General features: G+C 36.7%; 1 protein-coding gene and 1 long non-coding RNA gene across 5 annotated transcripts; one reads left to right on the forward strand and one right to left on the reverse strand.

Moving 5' to 3' along the window:
* Nucleotides 1-27531, reverse strand: LOC127861195 (splicing factor U2AF 35 kDa subunit-like). Its single transcript, XM_052399605.1, has 8 exons — nt 27370-27531; nt 26760-26847; nt 16611-16677; nt 11020-11093; nt 8287-8358; nt 6943-7076; nt 2959-3060; nt 1-465 (listed from the first exon to the last, which is right to left on the reverse strand). Exons 1-8 carry the CDS (start codon nt 27411-27413, stop codon nt 345-347), a joined length of 702 nt encoding a protein of 233 aa, XP_052255565.1. The 5' UTR covers nt 27414-27531; the 3' UTR covers nt 1-344.
* LOC127861213 (uncharacterized) lies at nt 617-1960 on the forward strand. Of its 4 annotated transcripts, none has more exons than XR_008040124.1 (3): nt 617-696; nt 777-856; nt 1057-1960. It is a non-coding gene; the product is annotated as an uncharacterized LOC127861213 (long non-coding RNA). The 4 variants fall into 4 exon arrangements; XR_008040126.1 differs by having other exon boundaries at nt 817-856; XR_008040125.1 differs by lacking the exon at nt 777-856 and adding an exon at nt 897-976.

Genomic DNA, 27531 nt, shown 5'->3' on the forward strand with positions numbered 1-27531 from the left:
TTATGAATTCCAGAGTTTATTACTAAAGAAATGATTAACATGAAAATATGATCATATGAAGACAACTGAACCCAAAACATCTCGAATTCCTGAACAAACGTGAATTGGAAATTAAAAGAAGAAAAGCAATGTTAATTCAAATTTTGAGACCAGTTTTTCTGTACAAATGAAACAATTACAATTTCAATTCTTCACAATCCACAAGTAACTATACAGCCATGATAAGAATGAAGCAATCTTCAACATCCAATTCCCTGTAGACAATTGTTAACGAGAATGAAAAAATCCAGCAAGCTCCTGCAACTTCCCCTGGACCAATCAGAGCCTTTCCAGTCTCTGACCAATCAGAATCTTCCCCTTCGGTCTCGAGACCTGGAGCGTTTGCGCTCGCGACCTCCCTCGTTCTTCTTCCTTTCACGACTCCTGCTTCGCGAGCGACTTCTCCGAGTTGGAGGGGACCTAGACCTAAATCCAAAAATAAGAGAAAAACTAATAAGCCCACTGTGAAAAATAATGCATGTGTGTAAAGTGACGTGCCCCGATATGCCTGTGAAGTCAGCACAGGCTTAACAGGGAGGACACTTTCCGTTTTTTTTTACTTTTTTTTTTTTAAAAAGGAATCTCTTCTTTGTGACAAATCCAGTTTAGACAGAAAGGTGCGTTACTGATTAGCTTGTACGGACTGCACAGGCTAAGGTGTGTTACTGATTAGCTTGTACAGACTGCACAGGCTAAGGTGAGTTACTGATTAGCTTGTACTGACTGCACAGGCTAAGGTGTGTTACTGATTAGCTTGTACGGACTGCACAGGCTAAGGTGTGTTACTGATTAGCTTGTACGGACTGCACAGGCTAAGGTGTGTTACTGATTAGCTTGTACAGACTGCACAGGCTAAGGTGAGTTACTGATTAGCTTGTACGGACTGCACAGGCTAAGGTGTGTTACTGATTAGCTTGTACGGACTGCACAGGCTAAGGTGTGTTACTGATTAGCTTGTACAGACTGCACAGGCTAAGGTGAGTTACTGATTAGCTTGTACTGACTGCACAGGCTAAGGTGTGTTACTGATTAGCTTGTACGGACTGCACAGGCTAAGGTGTGTTACTGATTAGCTTGTACGGACTGCACAGGCTAAGGTGTGTTACTGATTAGCTTGTACTGACTGCACAGGCTAAGGTGTGTTACTGATTAGCTTGTACGGACTGCACAGGCTAAGGTGTGTTACTGATTAGCTTGTACTGACTGCACAGGCTAAGGTGTGTTACTGATCAGCTTGTACGGACTGCACAGGCTAAGGTGTGTTACTGATTAGCTTGTACGGACTGCACAGGCTAAGGTGTGTTACTGATCAGCTTGTACGGACTGCACAGGCTAAGGTGTGTTACTGATTAGCTTGTACGGACTGCACAGGCTAAGGTGTGTTACTGATCAGCTTGTACGGACTGCACAGGCTAAGGTGTGTTACTGATCAGCTTGTACGGACTGCACAGGCTAAGGTGTGTTACTGATTAGCTTGTACGGACTGCACAGGCTAAGGTGTGTTACTGATTAGCTTGTACGGACTGCACAGGCTAAGGTGTGTTATTGATTAGCTTGTACGGACTGCACAGGCTAGTCTGAAACTGCACTTTATGTACATGCATTGTGCCCAGTTTTTCCATTTGTCAGTTATCTCAAGCACTTTTCCTGGAAAAGGCTGGTTACCAGTAAGTGACTACTGCCCTTCTAAATCAGGATAATGGGGGTGGGGGAATTTGAAGCAGAAATAACTTCGTGACCAATATCAAAGGTTCTTATACACGATCCTCTGATTAGTGGTGCAGTGTTCTACTAGCTTTTTTTTGGCTATTATTATTATTGTTATTAATGTTAGTAGTCTTACTATTATTATACACAAGACCTTGTTATGACCTATGCTTATTTCATCTGTACCGTATTGCGAATTAAAAAATATAAAATATCAATGTAACTATTAAAGATGTAAAGTAATTCACATTGCTAACATGACTCCCCCCCCCTACCAAAATGTACCATACTTGAACCGGAAACATGATATGTATTTTGTAACAATTACGTGTATATTATATCTTCCTCATGTCATATCTATGTATACCTAGGAGAAATAAGTATTGTTCTAACTATCTGAGCTAGCCAGAAGTTAGGTGTGTGATTAAACAATTACCCCAGGTGAGGAAAACGCCCAACCCACTTACAGGGTTCAGCTAAACTCTTCATTTACATATAGATCAAGCAAACTTAACTTTTTTTTTTTAATTAGTTAGACATTGAAATGGAGGAAATCAGCACAAAGGTAGAAACAGCACAATAAAGTACAATATAACTTACAATGTAAAAAGTTTACCATCTGTCGATTTTAAACGAAAATGGTCACCATGCCCTTTTCTAAGCTCTCCTTCCCCCACCATTTTCAGTGTTTCTAAATCCCTACCATCATCAGCGTTATCATTATCATCACTACCACTACTACCATCACCTTGACATTAAAAGGGAGAAAATCAGCTGAAAGGAGGGCTTACAAATAAATTATAAGAAGAGTGTTGGAGTGAAAACAGAGTTTACAGGTTTTTTTATTTTTATTTATTTTTTTTCACCCCTAAAACTCGTCATAGTTGTAAACTTATTTATTTTGGCTTAATTGCATCGCTTATATAGACACACTTGTGAGTCCATTTCCTGGGTAGTACCAGTACTTGGTGTCTTTGGAAAGACCTTGAGATCCGTTAACGCCGAGTGGGGATCAAACCTACTATCTTTCAATTGCAAGGCAAACACTATATCCACTACACCATTTTAACCATCATAATTATAGGTTTTTATCCCTTAAAGTAATAGTAACACAGTATTAACTTCTTCATTTCGATAAGGCAGTTTGGAAGGGGGGGGGGCCAATAATGAATGAAGTCTAACTTAGTCTAACTTATATGAACTCCACATTACCTCTTCCTGGTTTTCTTGGAGCGTCCATACAGCTCCCGTCTCAGTTCTCTGGAGATCGGCTTCAGGTGCATGAAGTTGCAGAACCCACCACGCGTGCACTCCCTGGAAATGAGAATATCGCAACAACTGTTACCATAGAAACAAGAGCTTGTGTCGGAAGTGAAGAAATATCTGCAACGCCACATGTCGTAATATTCAGCAAATTGTATTAATCATGTTTTTGAAATTCTACATTGACAAATGGGAATAACTCGAGCATTTTTTAACCTAGAACAATACAAATGGGCCGTGCTCTATAAAAAGGGTGTTTAATGCATGTGTGTAAGGTGTCGTCCCAGATTGCACAGGCTAATCAGGGACAAGATTTGCCGCCTAAACTGGATTTTTGCTAAGAAGAGACTTTTCAACGAAAAAAATCTAAAGCGGAAAGTGTCGTCCATGATTAACCCTTGCGGACTGCCCAGGCTAATCTGGGACGGCACTTTACCCACATTCATTAAACCCCCTTTTCACAGAGCAACATCCACCAGTCTTGTTGTGTACATCAAGTATGAAATGTATGTATGCATTCATTGATAGCAACTTTAAAATACCGTTAAAGCGTTAAAACTTCTTTGATCTTTGGTAATAACCCGAACTCTTCATCCTTTACCACAAAGATACCCATTTTGACACATTTGTAGTCTCATAGAAAATCTAATAAGAATACAGACTTTTCTTACTGAAATCAAGTTTTAAAGGCTTCATTTCTAAACCTAAAATACTAATGAGCAGCAAAAAACATAAAACCTGAACAGCCTGTGAGTTACTCGCAGGCTTTTCTGGTTTTATGCTGGTTGCATATAGCCTTTTTCACTTTTTTGTTCACAAGTTTACCCAACCCATCTTGTACTGGTGACACCGTGACAGCACGCCTCACAGTGCACATCAAGTATGGAATGTATGTATGCATTCATTGATAGCAACTTAAAAATACACTTAAGGCTTTAAACAGGGGTGTGATTGAGGCAAAGTCAGAGGGGAGGAAAATTCTGTCGACTGATTTTGACTACCCGAAAGGCGCTCATAATGCATTGACAAACCTTAAAACAAACATTAAAATAAACAACTTCTTAAACTTCATAACAATATTTCTTTATAAAAAACCTGTTAAACTTCACATTTAACATACTGAGGATGCATAGTAAACAGTATTTATTGTGATCAATAGCAGCAGTTTTTAATGTATTAAAATAAAGCAAATGGACTAAATATAAAACAAGATGTGTTTGTGAAACACTATGTCCCCCTATATGATGTTTGACATTGTAGGATGACCTTGACCTTGTGAAGGATGACCTTGACCTTTCACCTCTCAAAATGTGCAGCTCCATGAGATACACATGCATGCCAAATATCAAGTTGCTATCTTCAATATTGCAAAAGTATTCATAAAATAAGCGATTTGGGCCACATATATTTGACCTCTGACCTTGAAGGATGACCTTGACCTTGACCTTTCACCACTCAAAATGTGCAGCTCCATGAGATGCACATGCATGCCAAATATCAAGTTGCTATCTTCAATATTGCAAAAGTATTTATAAAATGAGCGATTTTGGCCACATATAATTGACCTCTGACCTTGAAGGATGACCTTGACCTTTCACCACTCAAAATGTGCAGCTCCATGAGATACACATGCATGCCAAATATCAAGTTGCTATCTTCAATATTGCAAAAGTATTCATAAAATGAGCGATTTTGGCCACATATATTTGACCTCTGACCTTGAAGGATGACCTTGACCTTGACCTTTCACCACTCAAAATGTGCAGCTTCATGAGATACACATGCATGCCAAATATGAAGTTGCTATCTTCAATATAGCAAAAGTTATTGCAAAATGTTAAAGTTGGCGCAAACAGACCAACAGACAGACCAACAGACCAACAGACAGACAGACAGACAGGGCAAAAACAATATGTCCCCCACTACTAAAGTGGGGGACATAAAAAACACACTTGAGTGTTCTTCTTGTGTTAATGATATATTAAACTGAGTTAAATTAATATATTTAATTCGTTAACCTTTCAATATCTTGCATTTCACATCTTCAGTTCAATGCTCTTTCAGTTAACTGAACAGCGTGACAAACATAATAAAGCAGAATATGCACATGAATCTGATTATACACAGATCCACTAACATATAAATCAAATCATGTTTGTCTATTTCCATGTTCGAACGATACTGTTCTTAATTGTTTTACTTCATGAGTAGACTGAACTCCATTTTGCTAACACTGGTTTCTGTGGCACAAATTCACTGTGCTTATTTCTAAACAAACAAGGGCTGTTTGTAAAACATGCATGCCCCCCATATGGGCTCTAAGTTGTAGTGACAGCCATTTTGTAAATATGTTTTTTGTCACTGTGACCTTGACCTTTGACCTAGTGACCTGAAAATCAATAGGGGTCATCTGCGAGTCATGATCAATGTACCTATGAAGTTTCATGATCCTAGCCATAAGCTTACCATTTTACTATTTCGGGTCACTGTGACCTTGACCTTTGACCTAGTGACCTGAAAATCAATAGGGGTCATCTGCCAGTCATGATCAATGTACCTTTCATGTTTCATGATCCTAGGCATAAGCGTTCTTGAGTTATCATCCGGAAACCATTTTACTATTTCGGGTCACCGTGACCTTTGACCTAGTGACCTGAAAATCAATAGGGGTCATCTGCTAGTCATGATCAATCTACCTATCAAGTTTCATGATCCTAGGCATAAGGGTTCTTGAATTATCATCTGGAAACCATTTTACTATTTCGAGTCACCGTGACCTTGACCTTTGACCTAGTGACCTGAAAATCAATAGGGGTCATCTGCTAGTCATGATCAATCTACCTATGAAGTTTCATGATCCTAGGCATAAGCGTTCTTGAATTATCATCCGAAAACCATTTTACTATTTCGGGTCACAGTGACCTTGACCTTTGACCTAGTGACCTCAAAATCAATAGGGGTCATCTGTGAGTCATGATCAATGTACCTATGAAGTTTCATGATCCTAGGCTTAAGCGTTCTTGAGTTATCGTCTGACAACCACCTGGTGGACGGACCAACCGACAGACCGACCGACAGACCGACATGAGCAAAGCAATATACCCCCTCTTCTTCGAAGGGGGGCATAAATATGTGTAGCTTGTATCTAAAACGTAGTCATTTTCGTTGGCAAACACATTTCATTATTTTTATTAAACTATATGATGTCAGTCGTTAATTCAATTGCTATTGTCATTTGAATAATCTTAATTTTCGCTTCACAACGGCGCCATTTGCAAACGACAGCTTAGAAATACCAAACACATTTTAAGAAACCCATTTTAATTGGAAGATTAATTATATCGCTCGTTTTAAAAATGCTTAGGTAGATTCTACCAGTGTAAAATGCAGAGATTTTGCGAGCCGCGGATATTTCGGGCCGCTTATGAAATACGTCCGCGGAATCAGTGATACCATCTCTCCCCTACATTTTTTTCAAACGAATTTACCCGAATCTTAGAAGTGAACCCCGGGACAACCCGATCCGCGGAAATCACACCCCTGTTAAAACATTTTAAATTTTGTTAACTTATTGTTCACCAATCACACCTAAAACTGACCACTATAATAAAATACTGTTAAGGGAGTTAAATGTCTTTGATTTTTGTAAACGTCTTCTTAACATGTTCACCCATCCGTTTAAATACTGTTAAAGGGGTTAAAACATTTTTGATCTTTTTAACAAGTTCAACCACCCCATTTTAACAGTGACTGTAAAATACTGCTAAGGGGTTTGAGCTTTTTTAATTTTCGTAAACATTTTTTTCTTGTACACAAGTTCACGCACCCCATCTCGTACTTACGCCATTTCATACTCACCCCATCTCGTACTTACACCATCTCGTACTCACCTCATCTCATACTTACAGTTCACCATCATGTACAGGTACTCACCCCATCTCGTACTGGCGACAGCACGCCTCACGAAAGTCAGTGACAGGCGAGAGCTCCGAGTGTATTGGGCGGCCGTTGAACCAGCGGTTGTTCAGGTCATTCACGGCTTTCTCTGCATCCTCCTCATACCGGAACTGAAATACATGATTTTTTTGGATCCCTTAAGTTTTAAACATTTGATTGAACACCAATATAAAAGCTTCATGAAAAACAAGAGCAAAACCTAGCGGGTGCCAACGCTCGGCTGTGGGTGCAGTTTTGAATAAATGAAAGCTTGTCAGAAGAAAAGGAAGAAAGTGACATTGACCTTTGACCTAGTGACCCAAAAATGGATGTGGCGTGTAGAACTCATCAAGGTGCATCTACATATGAAGTTTCAAAGTTGTAGGTGGAAGCAGTTTGATTTTAGAGCCTATGTTAAAGTTTTATATTAGAGGTCACAGTGACCTTGACCTTTTACCTAGTGACCCAAAAATGGATGTGGCGTGTAGAACTCATCAAGGTGCAGCTACATATGAAGTTTCAAAGTTGTTGGTGGAAGCCCTTTGATTTTAGAGCCAATGTTAAGGTTTTAGAACAACGCAGAAGGCGGAAGAGCTGGCTATGAAAATAACTAGGGTTTTCTCCGAAAACAGCCGAGCTTAAAATGAAATGATAAAATGAAATACAATAAAATCTAGTGTGTTTTTTGTTTGTCAAGTATTTTCAATGTTTTAGTGTACACATTTATTTTAAACATCTTAACTGCAAATTAATCAGTATTTCCAACTATTGCAAAGACCCCTTTTCTCATTTATTAGTGAAATAATAAATATTATTAATTATATCATTAATATTCATTAATTAATAATTTGCCGACAATAGATCACAATTAAACAATTATTATGATTTTTTTCAATTTTGCTCCTTTTTATTTTAATAAGATGGTTAATGTTTAAATTTAGCCCATTACAAACTCTAGACACTGGACCAAATTTAATTTTTCTAATCATAAGTGTTAATTTTGAAGTTATGCCGTTGCTTGACCTGTCTATCAGGAATGTATTGACTACACTTGGTTATGTTTTCACATGTTCCCTTTACTTGAAAATTGAAGAGATGGGTATAATGTTGCCCCACCTCGACATGTTGTCAGACCTGTTCTTATTGTGGATCTTTCTTAATGCATGTGCATAAAGTGCAGTTCGCACAGGCTAATCAGGGACGACAGTTTACACTTTTACTTCTTTTTATTTCTTCAAGTAAGTCTCTTCTAAACCAATATCTAGTCTAGGCGCAGACTGCACAGGCTAATCAGAGACAACACTTTAGGCACATGCCAGAACAAGGCTAATTCTACTGTACCTTGACATACACGTTCCCAACCAGGTGGTCCCCCATGTTGTCGCACACGTTCATTTCTTCGATCTCTCCGTACTGAAATGTCCACAAGGATCGTGACCAATATAGAACAAACTATTCACACATTCCGCAGTTAAACAGGACTATCTGATGGGAAAGATTTATGATTTGTGTTTAACAAACATTTGAGGCAAGTCAAGGTAATAACAGAACTATTTTTTCAGTAAAGTTTCATCATTTGTGTGTGTGAAATTATGTTCAAAACTGAATTCTCTACTTCTTTATGATACTTTTTTCTATATATGTAAAGGATTAAAAAAGGAATTGTAAATTAACTATTATAATCTTTGCTTAATATAATTTTTTCAAAAAAAAATGCTATAATGAGAGTTTGGATAAACTTAAAGGACTACACAAATATAAAGAAATTGTGTTACACAATAATGACATCGCAACCAGAAAGGTTATCTACATTATAAAGAAGCAGGGCATTGCAAATCAAGTTCATTTACAAAGAAGAAGTACTTAACAAATAAAACCTCTGACAGTTCATTATTCTAACATATAAACACAAAAGTTTTAATTGATAAATGTTAAATAACCACTTTGCAACAATTATAAACCAAAAATATATACTAGAGTGCTCACACTCTTATGAAAACTGCCCGACCCCTTGTGACCAGGTTTTTCAACAAACCGCAAGCATTTTCGAACTCAGATGAGATATCAATAGAACAAATGTTTTGGGAAAAGTTTCATGAAAAAAGTCAATAATCTTTTTTTTCTATTTGACCTAATAACCTAGTTTTCGACCACACATGGCCCAGTTTCAAAATCAGTTGAGATATTAATGGGACAATTTTTTTAACCAAATTTAATGAAGATTGGCCAATAAATGTGGGCTCAAAAACAGAGACAATTCATGACAAATAACGGACAAAAAGGTGATCACGAAGTCCCACCAAGACTTAAAAAGTAAATTAAAACCCTACTGAGCTAAACGTTAGCATAAATGTACGGTAACTCAAACGTACTACAACACCAAGGTAATACATTTATTACACACAAAATTACCAAAAGAATAAAACAGAAAAACGATTCTGACACAATAAAGAGGTTTACAATATTGTACTTCAAAATAAAAGTGATTCAGAATTGACAATCAGCCAGCACAAGTTCGGTACAGCACTGAATAAGTGTTCACGTCTTGAGGTACAATTGTGAAAGGTTTGGCAAAACCTTCGCTTTCATTTTGTTTACATTCAGGATTTAATATCTTTCATGACAGGGTCTGATATCTTCCCCAAGGAAATTCACTTCTAACAACTGCACCCCTGACCCCTGTCCCTTCTTAAACACCCTCTTACCTACTCTCCCCCCCCCCCTCCCCCTAACCACTGTACCCCCCCCCCCCCCCCCCCCCCCCCACATTTCAAAAGATTGAAAAAAATAATTAACATTATACATGATGTCATCCCATATCCTTGTAGACTTCTTGTTGAAATCACTGCTTCTAAACATTGTAATACAAGGCATCCTATATTTGTTTAATATTGCTTATCCCTTTACCCCTTATAAACGCATTTTGATGCATTTGAAGTCTTTTAGAAAATCAAATTAAATTTAAGTCCTTTCTTAACATATTAAAGTTTGAAAGGCTTTATTTCCAACCCTTAGATACTGATGAGCAGCAAACAGAATAAAACCTGAACAGACTGCCAGTTACTCACAGGCTGTTCTGGTTTTATGCTGGTTGCCTTTTTCAATGTGCGTCTTATGAGGAAAGGATAATGGTTTGATAAGAATTTCAATGAACCCAATTTGATAAGAATTTCAAAGAACCCAATTTGATAAGAATTTCAATGAACCCAAATTGATAAGAATTTCAATGAACCCAATTTGATAAGAATTTCAATGAACCCAATTTGATAAGAATTTCAAAGAACCCAATTTGATAACAATTTCAATGAACCCAATTTGATAAGAATTTCAATGAACCCAAATTGATAAGAATTTCAATGAACCCAATTTGATAAGAATTTCAATGAACCCAATTTGATAAGAATTTCAATGAACCCAATTTGATAAGAATTTCAATGAACCCAATTTGATAAGAATTTCAATGAACCCAATTTGATAAGAATTTCAATGAACCCAATTTGATAAGAATTTCAATGAACCCAATTTGATAAGAATTTCAATGAACCCAATTTGATAAGAATTTCAATGAACCCAATTTGATAAGAATTTCAATGAACCCAATTTGATAAAAATTTCAATGAACCCAATTTGATAAGAATTTCAATGAACCCAATTTGATAAGAATTTCAATGAACCCAATTTGATAAGAATTTCAATGAACCCAATTTGATAAGAATTTCAATGAACCCAATTTGATAAGAATTTCAATGAACCCAATTTGATAAGAATTTCAATGAACCCAATTTGATAAGAATTTCAATGAACCCAATTTGATAAGAATTTCAATGAACCCAATTTGATAAGAATTTCAATGAACCCAATTTGATAAGAATTTCAATGAATCCGATTTCAAGTTTAATAAACTTTTTTTAAATTCATTTTTCTATGAAATACCCCTTAAAATTGTAATGCTTATTTGAAAAAGCCCTGTTAATTTTTTTGGCTAACCAAAATTTACTGTACATGAAGGGTAAAGGTTAATGGAAGAATGACCGACTAGCATTATATAACAAGCCCGTGTTTCCAATCAATTACCTTCTCCATTTCTACATAAATTTCTTCAAAGAATTCATCGTAGTGTTGCTGAATTTCTAGCTCATCCATTTGGACTGGGGAATAGAAAAGGTGATATGTGTAAACACTCCGCGGTCCATAACGCTAAACAATCTGGGTTCAATTAGATTAGGACGTTGTTCTAATCATTGATAATGCTTATAGCCCTATAAGACGAGGGATTCACAGCCAGTATAAGGACAATAAATAAAATTTATTAATAAACCAATCAGAATTACTCAATTTTAGTCAATATTTTATTTTTGCAATAGTTTTATCTGGCCTAAAATTGGAACGAAGCCATTTGCAGAAGAACCAAATTACCACAAAAACTTCCAAATATTGATTTTGATTGGAAAATTGAAACCAACAGCCAATGACATCCCTGGTTACAAAAACAAGAGGGCCATCAGGCCCTAAGGCGCTCACGTGAAAGCCAAAGGAACTAGACTATTCTGAAAAAAATGCAAGCTGATTCATGAAGATTATTTCGGACCAAAAAAGTGACTTTTAACATGTTTTTTTTATATTTGACCTTGTGACCTAGTTTTTGAGCTCATATGACCCAGCTTCAATCTCTGGCAAAATTTCATTGGGACAAATGTTCTTACCAAGTTTCATGAAGATTGGCCAATAAATGTGGCTAATATAGTGTCATCAAGTTTTCACTAAAGCCATATAAGGACAACTGCCCCCCCCCCCCTGGCGCCCATGTTTTTCAACAAACCATAACCATTTTCAAACTCACTCAAGCTTTTGTTAGAACAAATGTTCAGATCAAGTTTCATAAATATTGGATAATAAATGTGACTTCTAGAGTGTTAACAAGGTTTTGTAGTAAATAGCCATTTAAGGAAAAATGCCACGCCCCCTTGCGGCCATGGTTTTTTACTGATCTCAACCATTTTTGAACTTAGCCCAGATATTATTAATTCAAATATTCTGACCAAGTTTCATTAGCATTGGACCACAAATGTGACTTCTAGAGTGTAAACAAGGTTTTACCATACAGAAAAGCCATATAAGGAAAACTGCCCCTCCCCATGGCGGCCATGTTTTTCATTCAACTGGAACCATTTTCGAACTCGTCCAAGATATTATTGGGACACATGTTTTGACCAAGTTTCATGAAGATTGGACAAAAAATGTGACTTCTAGAGTGTTAAAAAGGTTTTACTATAGCCATATAAGGAAAACTGCCACGCCCCCTGGCGGCCATGTTTTTCAACCAACCGGAACCATTTTCGCACTCGTCCAAGATATTATTGGCACACATGTTCTGACAAAGTTTCATGAAGATTGGACTAAAAATGTGACTTCTAGAGTGTTAACAAGGTTTTACTATAGCCATATCAGGAAAACTGCCACGCCCCCTGGCGGCCATGTTTTTCAACCAACCGGACCCATTTTCGAACTCGTCCAAGATATTATTGGGACACATGTTCTGACAAAGTCTCATGAAGATCGGACAAAAAATGTGACTTCTAGAGTGTTAACAAGGTTTGCTATATATAAAACTGCCACGCCCCCTGGCGGCCATGCTTTTCAATCAACAGGAACCATTTTCGAACTCGTCCAAGATATTATTGGGACACATGTTCTGAGTAAGTTTCATGAAGATTGGACAATAAATGTGGCCTCTAGAGTGTTAACAAGGTAAATGTTGACAACGCACGACGGACAACTGGAGATCACAATAGCTCACCATAAGCACGTTGTGCTCAGGTGAGCTAAAAATGTTCTTATTCCAGCGGATATGGCTGCCAGTGTCATATGAGGAGAGGCTTCAAGAAAGATTTTTAAGGCCATTTGTGAAAAATGTCATAGAATCAAAATTAATGTACCCCATACTTATTTGTTTAACGACTTAACGCAAATCTCAAGTCAAGAATAACCCCCTGGGGAATCAGAAATCTGCAGATCGGCGTAAAATAACACCTTTGATTATGTGAGAATTATACATTTATCATCAGCCTTCTAAATGTCGTGCATAATGTCATCAGCTTTGAAGTAGAATTCATTGTTTTCATTTGAGTCGCGTTCCGATAAAAATGGGGCTTAATGCATGTGTGCAGTGTCATCCCAGATTAGCCTGTGCAGTCCGCACAGGGTAATCAGGGATGACACTTTCTACTTTTATGGTATTGTAGTTTCAAGGAAGTCCCTCCTTACCGTTAATCAAGTTTAGGCGGAAAGTGTTGTCCGAACAGGCTCATCTGGGTAACACTTTACGCACACGCATTAAGCCCAGTTTTCTCAGAACACAACTCATTTGTTTCAAACCCTACTGGAGTACCAGCTGTGAAACCCTACAGGGCTATGAACATACATCCAGGTTATAAACATGATACTATACCTTCCAAATCCATTTTTAGCTGGCTGAAAGTCAAACTGAATTAATAGCTGCACAAAACAAAAGGATCCTACAGTGTAAACTGAAAATGGGCCGATTAAGCACCGAGCTTTGAAGTTTTAGCTTGCCTGATGCTCAGTCAGCAATTTTCAGTTTGTGTTGAAGGGAGCTGTGTGATTGATTTTCCCCAAATATAATACTTAAAATGTATCAATACTTAAATAAACACAGATTCTAAACAGATCATAGTAAATTACCATGCTAAGGGTCAAGCAATATCCCATATATTCGGCAATGAAAGATGACACTAACCACTGGTCAAATGCTAACAAATACTAAAATTTTGAAAATTATTAATTTAATGTGAATTGAACATTTTCTAAAAAGAAAGCAAATACAATTTATCTTTGCTTCTATTTTTCTTCCCTACTTAATTTTTGTTTAGTTTCAATCAATAAAAATCAAACAAGAAGCAATTATTAATTATTATAATTAATTTTAAAATTAAGTTATTCTTCATAATGCAGCCACTTATATCCAGAATCAATTCCACAGCATTATTTGCTACTTTCAAAAATTATTTCTTACAATACAAAATCAAGCAAGAAGCAATTAATATTTTTTTATTTTTTCATTATAGAGCCACCAGTATGGAGAACCAATTTCACAACTCCCTACACATAGGTTCAAGCGGTCCAAATAGCGCCCTCTAGGGGTTCAACGGCTCATTAAGGGCAGTGAAGGGGCCAAACCGACCTTGTCCTCCATATCACAAAAAACTTCCTCAAAAAACTCGTCAAACGTTTGTTGGGCCTCTACTTCATCCATGGTGACTGAAAAACAAACATGGCGGCAAAACACATCAACTGTTGTTCATATAATATACATACTATGTCAGTGCTCCAGCTAGAATTTGAAAAGGGCAGGGTGGCTTTTTTGTCAAAAGGGCACTTTCGACGCGCAGTATTTTGTGAAAAGGGCACTTTCGACGCGCAGTATTTTGTGAAAAGGGCACATTCGAGCGCGTGGGTGTTTCTGGAATGCTTTCTATTGCATGTCAATTTATATGTTATAAATAATTGTATTATTCCCATTATTATTAAACCATTCAAATATAATGTCTACAATGAGGATTAAACTAATTACAATGTAATAAGAGATTTATGAATTATCAAAAGTTAAAAAAAAAAAAAAAAAAAAAAAAATTTTTTTTTTGAGGGGGGGGGGGCAGAGTGAGGTTCAGGGGGGCAGGGCGGAGGTTCGGGAGGGCAGGGCGCAGCGCCCTTCGATTTAGGCCTAGCTGGAGCACTGCTATGTCGTTACTTCTTGCCAGCTATGAAAGCTATGCCCTAACCACAGGGTGTTTTTTTTCAGTTTATAACAGTATTTCAGTTATATCAAGGCGGCCATTTTATCAACTACAAATTTTTCATAGGATAGCTCTGAGAGCACATACTGTACCAACTTCAGTGTGTTTTTTTCCCACTAATTTGGGAATTGGACCGAGTCTCTTAGGACTAGGAAATATCGTGTTGTTTCGACTAAAACTGAGAAATGAAAGTTGTTGTTTTTGGCAAAGAAATACTTCAACATTTAGAATAAAAGTGATTTCAATATTTTCTAAACTACAACTAACACAGCTGGATTTAAGGAAAGTTTACATGTTTAGACTTATTGAAAGAAAAATTCTTCTCTAGAAACATTCAATTGGCAATTACCGCACCCGATTTTTAACGCAAAAAGAACACTGATAAATGTTTATCATTTTCCTCTTAGAACCCAGTGATGGCGTTACACCAGGGTGCGCTGGCGATATTAGAGAACAATGTCGGTATCAGAGATGCCATACTGCTTGACCCAGTAACCGATAACGCCTTCATAGATATCATACAAGAACGCTTCAAACATGACCAAATATATGTAACAGTAAGTACACTTGTCAGTGCTTTTTTTCACCATTTTGCGAATGGGGCCGGGCCGCTTTGAATTGGGAAAATTTACTGGGTTTTGACTAAAATTAGGAAACTACATGTAAAGTTGTTTTAGTGTTGCTAATAAATGCTTCAAATTGAGAATAGAAGTGCTGTCAGTATTGTTTTAACTAAGGTTAAACTTGTATGGCTGGATGGGAGATGAACAAAATGTTGAAATCTAAAAAAAAAATTTTTGGAAACCTTCAATTGGGAATTTGTAGGTCCTATTGGGAAAAATATATACTTTTTTCAATTGGAAAATATGGTAGTGGTCAAAAGTGAAATATTGCAAAATGATTGCATCAAAAAGCAGGATTCTGCTTTAATTGAAATACCTTGTGATATAAATAAGCATGGGCTTGTAACCCCTGAAATCTGTGGGGTCCTTAAAATATCAGAGAAATTTCTGATGGCTTCTACAAAAGAATTATTGAAGGAACAAAGGTGGGTCACTGTAGTCAAATTGATATTTAACCCTGTTAAATTGTATGGCAGTAACTATTTGGAAACATGGCTTTGTAAGAGTTAAAGTCAATTGTACAATTAAACAAGAGATGTGTTTGTCAGAAACACAATGCCCCCTATTGCGCCGCTTTGAAATAAAATTTCAATATATCATTTGGCAGGTTTAGAAATTATCTCCCTTTCAAAGCTTATTACTTCCCTTGGATTGTATTTTTTTACTTTTGACCTTGAATGATGACCTTGACTCATCACTCAAAATGTGCAGCTCAATGAGATACACATGCATGCCAAATATCAAGTTGCTATCTTCAATATTGCAAAAAAATATGGCCAATATTAAAGTTTTCGGACAGACTGACAGACGGACGGACAGACAGTTCAAATGCTATATGCCACCCTATCGGGGATATAAAAAAAAATAGTCTTATATAAATTTTAAAGAATAAATGTGGGACTAGTACATGTGAGCCGTCTTCTGTGAAAACCAGGCTAATCTGGGATGGCACTTTCCATCTAAACTGGATTTTCATTTAGATGAGATCTCTTTTAAACCAAAAATTCCATAAGAGAGGATAGTGGTGTTCCTGATTAGCCTGTGAGGACTGCACAGGCTTATCGGGGATGACACTCTTCACACTGGATTTTCACTAAGAAGGGATCCAATTAAAACAAAAAATTCCAGAACAACGGAAAGTGTTGTCCCTGATAAGCCTGCGCAGACTGCACAGCTTCCCAGAACGAGGCTCGTTTTATAACAAGGACTAAGTATGAGTGATACGTACTGTGGGATCCATCAGCTGTCAGGGCAGCGTTCTGTGGATTTAGGTACAGATTCTGCAGCAACACTGTCTGTAGACAACAGAGACATTACAATTACAATCGTCAAAGGTAATGTCTGTAAACAACAATGATATTACAATTACTATCGTACATAGGTAGGTTTTGCCGCGATTCTCACATCACCCCCCATCGATGCAACATGACAAATCGCGGTGATTCCGAGCGACAAGAAAATTTGTGTGATGTCTCAGTGATTCGTCACGCGATGTATCTCGCTGTAAGGCTATCAGCGCGAGCCGCTGTGATTCACCTTTTTTCGTGTGTTGTGTTGACGGTTACACTGACTTACATGTAACATATGCACTAACATTACATTATACATACTTTGTTTTCATTCAAATAAAAAAGTAGCTGAATCAAAAAATTTGGCAACATGGGAATCGGAAATATGTAGGGCTGTAACGAATACACTAGGTGACGAATACGATACGTATCATGGATACGAATATTTATTCGCCAATATGAATTTCAATGAACAAAAGTAATACTGACAATTTGACATGACATTATATAGTATGAAACTATGAGTATTTGTCAATTTGATTAATTGAGTATCATTGCATACTGAAAATATGAAATATAACACTTTGGAATCACAAAACACTGACTAGAACTGCTTAAACTTTGAACACAGTTTTTAAAACATGACTAGTACCAATAAAATCCTTGAATAGAACAATTTAGAGTCAACAGTTGCCACATTAGTTACAGTACCCATTCACAATTTTTTAATGCGCATATGCCAGATAGGTGATGTAGATGATATTTCTATGTCAATGACATATGCTCATTTTATATATTGAATAAAAACAGTGTGACAATAGAAAAAGTATTGAAGTTTTCATTACTCCATAAATACTGGCCACAACTCAAATATTCAACCGGTGCCCACCATTTTTGTTGATAATCTCACTGTGTAACATAGTGGGTGGGGTAAACATGATGAAAAACGCCGGAATAAGGAAAAGAACATTTAAATATAGGAGTTTATTCTATTAACCTTCATTTGTAAAGGAAGATAAGATGATTAAACTTTCAAACTCGAAACAACATTGTTTGTATTCGTCAAATATTCGGTTCGGGAGGTGGCGAATAACGAAAAAGATTCATCCACAGACGCAGGGCTCGCGCTAGGGGAGGACGTGAGTGACTAAGTCGCTTTCTTAAGCCAAACGTCGCCTAAAATTTAAGAAATTGTAGATAAAAAGCGACTTCTTAGCGAAATTTGTTTACATCCGGTTTTCTCGATGTCAAGGTCTGACTCAATTTTCAAATACACACTGTCGCAGCTCAGAGCTTGTTGCAATTGAGCGACAGGTAATTTGAGGTAAACCCCGCCCCGATTCTCCCAACCTCCGAACTTATCTAATAGGCGATTGATATTGGTAAAGTCAGCATTCAAGTCACATGGTAGCTGGCCAATCAACATTGAGTTCGCTCACAAATAATATTGGGTCATTCATGCGCAGACACTGTATACTTGGAAATACACAGTTTTCGTCTGCCAACACTATAGCGGCCGATGGCAAATGTCGTATTTAAAGATAAACAAATAAAAAGGAGCCTAACAATAAAAAAAATTATTTCTAAGTTGATCACTTTAACATTTCTACCGACTATGGATCTGAATTAACAAAAGGATGATTAGATCTATGTCGATGATGTTACACCTTTCAGCAGATTAGCGTTTGAAATTAAAAGGTGATAATTAAGTTGTTTTTTACCCACTATGCTATTGTAAAGCATTGTATATTAATTACGTATTTGCTAGGTTTCCGATTTTCATTTTTTTGCTGTCAAATGATATGCACAATTTGTTTCATGTGCGTAACACTTACAATTTTTCAGTCTGTAGTTTGGGGTACATTATTTTTTGTCGATTATAATTAAATTTCGAAGTTCTTTAAAGAAGAAATAGAATGAAGAATACAGATGGGGTGATGCGTATGGTGTGTTTATCATATTTCGAAATGTATTCACATGAAATTGCAATTGGAAAGACTATAAAAAATAACAAATAATTATTAAGAAAGCATATGCTAAATGTCATATTTCAAACATAAATATTTATCTGGTCTGACAGTTTTATTAAGCTACTGCTTCATAAACATATTATCTTTGAAATACTTTAGTATGTATAATATGATATTTACATCAAAATGGATTGAATATAGAGCTAGTAAAATTTTATTTATTTATCTGTCGTGTCTACTATTACTTGGTTAATTACATTTGTAGAACTGCTGGAAAAATTAAGATACACAAAAGAAATATAATTATGTGTACTACAGTGGTATACTTCAATAATGTGATACACATATATGTGTGTTGTAACGCTCTACATGCAAACCCTTGTGTCCGAGTCTCTCCACTTCTCCCTAGAGTCTCCTCACTTCTCCCTAAATCAGTGTCCAGGGAGAAGTCACTTCTCCCTAAAATTTGAGCCCAGCGTGAGCCCTGAGACGTATTTGAGTTATTCGAATATTCGAATGTATCGTGAAAGCCCTAGAAATATGCATTCCGCAAACTACGATATATTGTAAATAACCGAAATAATAACTATTAATTGGCCCTATGGGTATTGGCAAAAAATGGCTTCGCAAACTGGAAATCTGAAATTCGACAATCCGGTACAAAGATGGCAACGATCACAGCTTCATTGCTTTATCCGTCCGTTTATCAGAATTTAATCGCTTAGAGGTTAAACAACCTTTGACAGCTAATTGGTGTTGATCTTTTGTGTAATGTCAATAAAGGTGTGAAAAACTTGCGAGTCAGTGTTTATTACATGTATTCCCTATCACAGCAGTACGACTTTACGTGTAAGTAAAATAAACCCAAGGGTTTTCCTCCCTTTATTGGGAAGAGGCCCTAGCCTATGGTTTTTGGGAAGAAATTGCTCATTTTGGGAAGAAATCTCGCTAAAATTACTGCTTTGGGAAATGAAAAAGCTGGTGAAAGTTAGGATTTTTGGGAAAACTGCATGATTTTAAAGAAATTTTCCATTGGGAAGGGGCCTTTAATAGGCCCCCGTTATTTAAGGCTGAAAACCCCTAAAATGAAATAATCCTCATGATTTATTTACATGCTAACGCAGTGTCAGTGTTTTTTTCACCTATAGGGGAATGGTGGCGGGGCCCGTCGAAAGGGGAAAAACGTGTCGTTTTTTAGGAAAAGGGGAAAATTAAAAGTTCACTCTTTGATATGAAATGATATTTGTTTTATGAATACACATGTATGTATGAATGTAATATTCATAACTGAATGTCTCTGTCCTTTTCCTTAAATATATATATCAATGATTTTTTCAACATTAGTTTCAGACAGTTCATCCGTGATGCACAGTCTCAGTTTTCCTAGCCAATTGGAGTCTAATTGGGATTTTTTATTTCAATATAATGGCAAATTTGAGCATTTTTTATCAATAAAATGGACCAAATTGGAATGTTTTTATCAACAAATATTGACATAATATAGATATATAAGGCCTTTTCCTGGCAATTTTGGGCAAACAATGCAATTCATGGGAAAAGTCCACTGAGTTGGGAAAAACTAATTTAATATAACTCTTTATAATATTAAAAAAAACATATTTGACAGTTCTTTCCCAAAAAAAAAATGTTTTTGTTGTTGTTTTTTTTACTCCTGGAGGGGATTTTTTCTACAAAATTGGGGAAAAACATATAGTCTTTTTTTAGGGGAATGGGCGGAATATCGGCCCCGAAATTGCAATAACAAAAAACACTTACAGTATAACTGTTAACAAATATTCACTTTCTTATTTACCCGTTATCAGAAAGTCCCTGGGAAGCACAATTTTTTACATTCGTATGACGCAATAAAACACTTTTTGTTTATGATCGTATTGCATTCAATTTAATTTAAATTCGCTCGTCCAATGAAAGCTGTGTCCCATAATCAGGGATCATATTTTCCCGCAACATCAATCGGTCCGGATATAAATTGGAAAAAAATTATCCGAAAATTTATGTCCGAAATCATGACATCTTACGTTAAAATATATACCATTGATTTTGCCATTCATGTAGTGGTATAATAAATATACAAGTAAAATTCCCTTAGGCATTTTTTAAACGGAACGAGTTTTCTCAACGGTCGTGAGTTATTCAACAACAAAGTATAAAGTACACGAATTATTTCGATTCTAACACGGAGATTTATAATTAATTTACTAAAGATTTATACAATGTATATTATTTTCTTGTGTACTATTTAATGTGAAGTTCCACCCATAAAAATAACTTACGGCTGTTCTGCCAATCAGATCCGCGACTTTCATTCATAATTATATTACCGGATTATTACGCCGGTGGAATATGTATCGGCATGTTTTGTTTAGTTACAGCGCGTGCTTTCAGACGCGTCTTTTCGGATGCGTCTTTAATCCGCTGTTCACAAGTTTTTGATTCTTGGTCTGACGTGCAATAAACCGGTCCTGACCGGTTTAGAGACTGCAGCGAATGGTTTTGTCACACCTAATCGAGATAAGAATGTTATCAGGGTGTGTTAGCATGTACACTGTGTAATCGATTTCATGACATGGGAATTTTAGCAAACAGAATCGGACCGATTGTTTGGGATTTTCAATCGGTCTTTCATGACCCCAATCGGTCTAGGACCGACAAAACCGAAAAAAATATGATCCCTGCCCATAATGTACTTCTGAAAAATGGCGTAGGCATGCACATGGTTGTGTTTATGAAATTCTTAAACATATTTATTGTCATAAATGTTTAAGATTATTTCTTCGTCAGTGATGTGGTAATTATGTTGGATTATGGGATAATTGTGAACATTAGAAAAGCGGTATGTATACATTTATCGATATCATTCGGTTTATTTGCATGAATTGGCGAATCACCGATATCCACTGGGGTCACGGCGAATCACCACCAAATTGTGGGGAATCACCGCGAAGATTATTTTGCTCTCGACTCGCGCATGCGGAGTGACAAATCACATGAAACTCGGTGGTTTTCCACTCAAAAATCGAACTGTCCACCGTGATCCTCAAATTAGGCAAAAATCATGGGTCGCATAGGGTATACAGTGCTTTTTTTCCTTCTTTGCAATCGGCCGTGAACAGACATTTCACAATTTTGACACGGCCAATTCAAAAACCTGACATGTCGGTGAATTATTAAAAAAAGGGCCGTTTTAAATCATGAAAAACGGACTTTTCGTGTTCAAAACTTTAAAAAACGGCCATTTCGGAACAGAAACATAAGTTTCATAACCTCGTTTTTAATTCCGAATTCGCAAATGCAAAATAATCCCGATTTATTGAAATTTGGGATAACAGTGAAGAAACAAAAGCTTTCTAAAGAAGGGTAAGTTTAAAAACATGCACATTAATAACATTATAAGGAAAGTCATTTGATAAAAGTGAAAGCATCTGCGCGGCTTATGTATTGATGGAAGCTAGTCAAAACAGCCCCTAGTCAAAATGTCCTCTAGTATTGATGACCGAGACTTCACCCCAGGAAACCCGATACCTTGCGAGTCGTGTAATACCATAGGGGACTGTGGTGTGCATTTCGGCACGAACATAAATAGGGTAAGTAAATTGGAAAAAATAAAATTTTAAAAGTCCAATTTGAAACAACTGCGTATTAACATTGATAACAAAGGTATTGGCCGACATGTAGAAAAAATCCTGACAAATTTTCTTAAAAAAATGAGCGAAATGTGGCTCCCTGAAGTAGAAGATCGGGCAAAACGGACCATGTTCAGGCATTTAGGGGAGAAAAAACTGCTTTAATTTGCAAGCCACTGCAATAATTAAAGGATTTATACAAACTTTCACATGTCTGCCATAACCTCTCAGAAGGGTTTCTCCAGAAAACTATTTATTGTGGAGAAATTTGCGTTTTTAATGACCATGTTGGGAAAACATGGATACCATCTGGTGAAGACCAGGAAACCTTATGTGACCTTGTTTATGTGCGATATACATACACTACGGGCGGGAAACCAACTTAATTGGCCAGACACATTAACTATGCTTACATGTATATGCTAATACAATCTGCGCACAATTTATTATGATTATAATTATTATTATAATTGTTCTTTCAAAATTTGTTAACTACATGTAACTTATTATTTTAAAAAGATTTTTTATTTCATGATGCGCATCGACTCGGCATAATGTTGCGGATCGCGGCATGCCTAGGCGGACAGATGCAAAGTTTCGTGGCAAAATGCGACTTGCCGCCGCATACTGACGCGGCTTCAACGACTGACGCGGCATCGACTCGTTTCCAGCGATTTTCCTTGTCAAATTGGGAAAAGTACCCGTACCGGTCCAATTGGGAAAAATTGAGTCATGAAAACCTCAAAATTGGGAAAAATCGAGTCGTGAAATTCTTAAATTGGGAAAATCGCGTCGTGAAGTTTGGATCTTATTATATATTATAAATAACAAAATATTATTATATAATATAAAAAACACACAAAATCAATTACTAGTTGTTTTAATCTCGTATAAAGCAATGTCCCTCTCTTTCATTTTTTTGAAAATTTCAACAATCTTTGATGTTTGATCATCGCTCAGTTGCTGGCATCCCTCTCTGCACAGCATCATTAGTGCTGTCAATGTGTCCTGTGATAGACGGTTGCGATTGGTCGTGCAAAGATTGTTTGAAATCTTGAAACCAAACTGCGTCAGTACACTGGATCCACTTGCCTGATGACTCTTTTTTAGTTTTTTTGCATAATATTCGCTATTATGCCTCATTTCAAACTACGATAAGGTTACAAACCGACGTAAAACAGTATGCTGGCTGCCTGACAAAAGAACCGGAAACAGTAACGACTCTATTGATTGAACGCGCTGAATAATAAAACCCGAAATTAATCGAGGGCGTGGTTACACAAAACGTTACGATTTTCTTTGTTCGCTCGCCGAAAGTTGGGTTTTGTTACGACAGTTTCGATCGTTTTGAGAAAAAATTCGGACCCCGATTGGGATTTTTTCAGATGCCTATTTGGGAATTTTCGCTCGATTGGGAAAGTACCGTTTATCGGTACTTTATAAAGAAGGAGGAAAATCGCTGGTTTCACCTTGCCGCAGCGGATCGCGAAATATGTTTGTTCCGCTTTGGCTGTACTGTATATTATTTTTGTAAAATATTTTTTTAAGCGCCACATTTTAAGCCATTGTAATTTAGTTCTTCATTACATGAATGGGAAAATGTCACAAGCCCCCAATACAGTACACTCCACGCGTTTTCCCCAAAAAAACACGCTCCCTCCGCGGGTTTTTTTCTTCTAGCGAGTGTTCAGGCGGCGTTGGAAGCGCGAGGTGAACTCGATAAAACGCTCGGCGTTACGCCGCGTTCGCTTATTCCACGGCGTGTATTACTTTAGGCTAGTCGGTAAATGCAGACACTTTCCGTTCTTATCAGTGATCGCCGCGCAACGCCGCGTTAGCAGTGTGCTACTGGGCATGCCAAAAAATAAAAACATTGTTATAATAAATTGTTTAAATACTGTAGTACATGTATAAAAAAGATAATTGTATAGAAAATTAATACGTATAAAAATTATGTTTTTTAATTCACAGGTACGTCTACAATATGAATTAGTCTAATATAATACATTTGACAAATTAATATTTAAAGCATAACACATATGGCACAAGAATAAATGTTCCGTAAAATTTCCAAATGAGAATAATAATTAGTAATCCGAAACACACTACGATTTTTAATTGTTAACACGACGTTTACAAATGCTTCCAATATACAGTCATCCCGACGAAAGCGCGCGAAAATTATGCTGCAATGTACAAGGTCGAGGTACAATGTATACTCCTGCAAAGCGTGCGTGTATTGATTTTTTTTTTAACAAACTTTGTAGCGCAGAGAACATTGAACTTTGTTGATTTCGGTTAAAAGTTTCTTTGGTATTAATTAACGAAATTTTATCGCGAATAAGTTGATATTTCCACTAAAATAATTTTAAATCGAACACGCCGAATCTTTATCGTTACGGTATTTTAGTAGAGTAATTATTTTAACACTAATTGTATTGTAAACTGATTAAAGAAGACATCTGGGCGGAACTGGATTTTAAGTGTTTGACGTTATGAAAACACGCAAAGCTTGTCTACTGACCTATTGTGTAGACTGCTGTCTGCGGTGTTTTGACAAAAGGGATTAACATGTGTGAATGTCACTCTGCCTATTTGGTCCATAAATACTGGTAAACATTGTTTAGAATGTCGACGCAACAAGAATACAACTGTGAATATTAAATGCAATTATCAACTCAATAGTTACCACCTTTTAGCAATCAATGGAATAACCTACAAACAAAGAGAAAATCAATGCATTAGCGAGCAGAGAATTTACTTTGTTCCGACAATTAAAACCATTCCTTATGCATTCGTTGAACGTGTTTACTTGAGTAAGTTATGCCTTTAGACAGGAATCGGCTTTTCTTTGATTACGTCAAACTGTCAATTAACACAGATTTGCGAGATTTTTAGGGTCCTTGGTCATTTGTATACATGTTCAGTATAGAAAATCACCTGCTAACATGAAAACTTTGGATTACATTATCAAAATAAAAACAATGTTGCAAACTGTGTTTATATTAATTGGTAAGTATTAGTTTAAAGACGACGTTTTGTGTGTCGTAAATCAACGAGTTTTCTATACAACAACAACTACTTCTACAACCACGTCGGGATCGATCTATCTTGGTTGTTTTTTTTTAATTGTAAACATTATACTACATGTACATGTATGTACTTGTAATAAATGTAATTTTATTTGAAAATCAGGAAGTCAAACAAAATTAAATTGATCGTTATCTCGTAAAACGCGGAGTTCCCCCCCCCCCCCCGCGTTGCCAACGCCGAGGGCCGCCGCATCGACTTATCAGTTTTCAGGGGGTTTTTTTAGAAAAAGGGGAAGACGCTGGACGCTGGGTAAAAGGGGAAAATGGAGCGCGAAAGAAACATATTTGGGGGAAAAAAAACCTGTTCATTTCAATGTCTATAACTCACCTACAAACTTCAGGGGTGGTTTTTTTAGAAAAAGAGGCATGTCTCTGACCTTTTTGTTCTTAAACACATGAACAAGTATGATATTAAAGTCAAAGTCCTAAATAAAGTTGCAGGTGTAGATCTAATAATGGGAAATGTTTTCAACTGGGGCCGGGGAACGATGTCAATATTATGATTTCAATTTCATGATGAATGGGTTGACGATCTAGATCTGCTACAGTATTGGAAGGGCAGCTGCCGATTGTCTACTTTCACTTTCACAATAATCCGACAGTATTAATCGATGTTGATTACATGTACCTTTCGAATCCTGCTGGGTTTCAACGGTTTTTGATGATTCATTCTTAAAAAATGCGTCAACGCAATTAATATTTTCTGAGTCCGAACGTTTTATTTTGTTCGTGTATGAATGCCAATTGTGAGACTTTTTTCGGTTTTAACGTTTATATTTTGGCTTTTACATAACCCGGATGAAAATTCGACTGGTTTCCGGTAATTAATTGACGAAACACCCTTCTCGCGCAAGACCGGAATCCAGTAAAATAGTCACATGATTAATACGATTAGTTGTCCGGTTTCCATGACGTAATTTAAGAGCTATATATAGAACCACTGGGATTCCCAGATTTGAGCGTTCGTCGGGAGAGAGAGAGAGAGCGAGATCGTTGTACATGGTACAACTTGGATAAGTGTCGACTTCCCAAAAGAAAAAAAAACATCTTTTTGAGGGTAAAATATTATATTTTGGTGAAAAATTATATTTTTGGAGGGGAAATTGTTTTTTTAAGGGAAAAATTCTGGTAGGGGAAGACGCCGAACATCCGCGTCACTTTCTTAGTAAAAAAAACCCTGGTTTTGCAGATCGTTAACCGCCGCGTCCAAAATCATGCAAACGGCGCGTATAGCGGGATTTTCTTAATCTCCCTCCAGATCGAAACCCGCAGAGTATGGAGGGAAATAGGGGAAAACGCGTGGAGTGTACTGTATGCAAATGAAAATCAACAAACAAGCCTGCTTAAACAGTTCAAGCCAACTCAGTGATGGTTCTGTTTACCTGACTGAATGTTGGTTTGTTGTGCAATCTTGAACATCTCTCACCATGACGACATGCACCAATCTTGAAGTAAAAGGAACAGTTGACTCTGGAATGTTAATTTTACATTTACAATCCTAAATTGTGCAAAACAACATATTGGATCAATGGATGCGGGCTGGAGTGTTTTTAATAGAAAAAAATTGTTGTTTATTATCAACAAATACACAATGAATGATTGAATTGATTGGTTAACTAAGGCAAAGTTAATTTAGGATTTATCAGCAGTGTATAGCAATTAAGAGGATCTGTATCACATCAGACTTATTGATTTATACCGTAATCAGCATGTGTACATTGTTAATTTTGTTAAAAGCTTATTCTTAACGATTAAAAAATCTTTGTCTATTCAAATAAACTTAAAATTAATCGATTATGTTAATTAAGGACTACTGTCGTATTGGAACGAAAATGCTCAGGACGAAACCAAAGTGTGAAAACGTCTATGCGACGACAGTACTACTCAAAAAACATTTAACTGTACTCTTTGCTTGTAACTTTACATGACTTTTGCTGATGTAAAATAACGCACAATATCTTGGTACATAATGGAATAAAATGGTGGAATTACTTGTCTTTCTCTGTTCCGAAAATCGATGCGAGATACTCCGCCATCTTTGTTTGCCGTTTGAGGTAATCTTCCACCAATTTTCTTAATTGACGACTCTGTCAGCTGCCACTCAAAAGGTGTGTGTGTGTGTGTGTGTGTGTGTGTGTGTGTGTGTTTAGATTT

The sequence above is a fragment of the Dreissena polymorpha genome, chromosome 15 (assembly GCF_020536995.1).
Source record: "Dreissena polymorpha isolate Duluth1 chromosome 15, UMN_Dpol_1.0, whole genome shotgun sequence".
Classification (NCBI taxonomy): domain Eukaryota; kingdom Metazoa; phylum Mollusca; class Bivalvia; order Myida; family Dreissenidae; genus Dreissena; species Dreissena polymorpha.